Source organism: Pundamilia nyererei, unplaced genomic scaffold (genome assembly GCF_000239375.1).
Source record: "Pundamilia nyererei isolate P.nyererei 1_Seehausen unplaced genomic scaffold, PunNye1.0 scaffold00429, whole genome shotgun sequence".
Classification (NCBI taxonomy): Eukaryota; Metazoa; Chordata; class Actinopteri; order Cichliformes; family Cichlidae; genus Pundamilia; species Pundamilia nyererei.
Window position 1 is genome coordinate 108669 of NW_005187830.1, and position 2250 is coordinate 110918.

At 45.2% G+C, this 2250-nt stretch overlaps 1 protein-coding gene across 1 annotated transcript in view; it reads right to left on the minus strand.

Annotated features, from left to right (window-relative positions):
* Positions 1-87: 87 nt before the first annotated feature.
* The window catches only part of rrp15 (ribosomal RNA processing 15 homolog), a 5381-nt gene continuing 3218 nt past the window's right edge, over positions 88-2250 (minus strand). Inside the window, exons 2-5 of the mRNA XM_005753450.1 lie at positions 1495-1742; positions 992-1089; positions 720-909; positions 88-634 (exon numbers count right to left, since the gene is read on the minus strand). Of these exons, the coding sequence (XP_005753507.1) occupies positions 497-634; positions 720-909; positions 992-1089; positions 1495-1742 (674 nt within the window). The 3' untranslated portion in view covers positions 88-496. The remainder of the gene's footprint in view (positions 635-719; positions 910-991; positions 1090-1494; positions 1743-2250) is intronic.

A 2250-nucleotide genomic window follows, 5' to 3' on the forward strand; every position in this document is an offset into this window, starting at 1 on the left:
GTTTTGCAGTTGCCACACCCCCTGCTGGGCAGTTGCCACACCCCCTGCTTGTAGCCACACTGAGATGCCACTGCTCGACTCGTGTACTAAAATCAGTCTGAAAGCAGCTGATGTAACAGGCTGTTCCACCTGTGAGCGTGTAGTACACACCAGCATGCACACATTTATTGTTGAATAGAAAACTGTTAACATGAAGGATGCATTTCTCCAGTGTCAACAAATAAACAGTTTTGCATTTGAATGAATCTGTGAAGAAATGTGTAGTTTAACATGTTCTCTGCTACAGTCCACATTCAGTATGTTTCAGTCACCTGTCAAAATATATTCAGCAACAAATATAAAACTGTACATCTCCAACGCAGCGGTGCACGTGAGCGTGCACGTGTGGGTGCACGGGCGTGTGCCGACGCTAAAGCTCGTCTTTTCAGTTCAGGGTCTCCTGTTGGTTTTTCCCAGACGGTCTTTGAGCTCAGCCTTTCAGTGTGCACGGCTGATGTCAGATCTGAATCGCTGCCTCACTGTTTCCCTCCTGTGGCTCGTCCTGGTCACTGCTTTTGTCCCAGTCTTTCATTGTGGCTCCCATCATGAAGTCCTCTCTGAGAACAGTCCAGGCAGGCTTCTCCACAGCAGCGACCTTTGCACGAGCACACACACAGAAACATCAGGATAAACACACTGACAGCAGAGGTACAGAACGAAACAAACATCTGTCAACTCACAGCAGCCTTTTCGGTCTTGCCCGTTGCTCGGACACCTCCGTCTTCCCTCCTCAGCACATCGATGAAGTCTTTCTTTGAGACAGAACAAAGGATCTTTGCCCTCTTCCTGTCTGATCCACCAGCATCCTTCACCTTTTCCTGCACAGTTTTCTGGTGTTTCCTGACAGCGTTGAACAGCTGAACCACCCCTCTGAGTGAAGGAGGACCACATTAGAACAGATGCTCGGTTGCATATACGTCAAACAAAGACACAAAGCAAACGGAGTGGTCACCTTGTAGCAATTCTCTGTAATGCTTTCTCAGTCTCGCGGTCCGTCACTATGTCAGGTTTCTCCCTGCACATCTGCTCCCACGCTTTCTTCTCGTCAGCCTGTTAGGGACACACAATCTTTGGGTTTTCAAGGCTTAGAAATAAAAGTGTTGCTTTTTTGAAAGTGTTCAACAACAAGGAGGAAATGAATGAATATATATTTTCAAACACAGCTGGTCACAGTGCAGTTTTGATTTTACATTATTATGTGGATGAACATTGTGAGCAGAGCACAGTGTCTAAGGTCTGCCTGCTTTCCTGATTGGTTCAATCACTAGTTTATACTTATGGTCGTCTTTAGAGCCAAAACATGAAAATAAACTCGCCTACTTATTATAACTTGTTATTATAAGTCGAACGTTGTCATTTCTTGTCGACAGTGATGAACAAATGTGGAAACTGTGCTCGGTGAGTGATGAACATCTGCTCGGACACATCATCCTGAGCCTGGGACTCGGCGCTCACCTGTTTCTTCCTCTCGAGCTGCTCCTGTCTCTCTGCTGCCTTCATCTTTTCCAGCTCCTTGTTCTTCTCCAGGATGCCGCTCGTGGTTTTCTTCCCGAGGATCTTTGCCATGGCTTCAGCCCATCCAGTGCTGGCATCTTCATTATGTTCAGTTTCATCCTCTTCTTTCTCTTCATCATTCACTCTTTCACCTTCACTCTCTCCTTCAGAATCAACCTGGCCTTCAGACCAAAGAGCCATGCTGTCACCTGATTCACACAAAGAAATGATGCAGTGAACTACAAACTCTCGCTGACACAGTAGAAGCATTTTGATTCATGCTAAAATATCCGACAATCCCAGAAAGTTGATCCTGTCCTGATGAATCGAGCGTCTGATTTCATCCAAAGGTTACAGACGTGTTTACTCCACCACAGCGACAAGAAGACCTTAACTGGCAGAAACACATAAACACTGTTTGTGTGGACATTAGTCCTACCACATGCAGACAGGTGATGATGGGAGTAAAGACGGTGGAGAAAAGTTGATTTATTTGACTTCTTGGATGCAAACGTTTGAAATCACATTTAAATGTTGATTGTACACAAGAAGATTTTCAGTAAAGTTTATTGAGATTCGGATGCTTAGCGATAAAAACTGTACTAATAAACGTGTGAATGAGGGAAGTTGTGCCGCGTGCAGAGAAACGCTATCTAAGAACCTTTCACCGTAACAGCTGCAGTGGTGATGACACTGTGTCTACATAAAGATACCAAG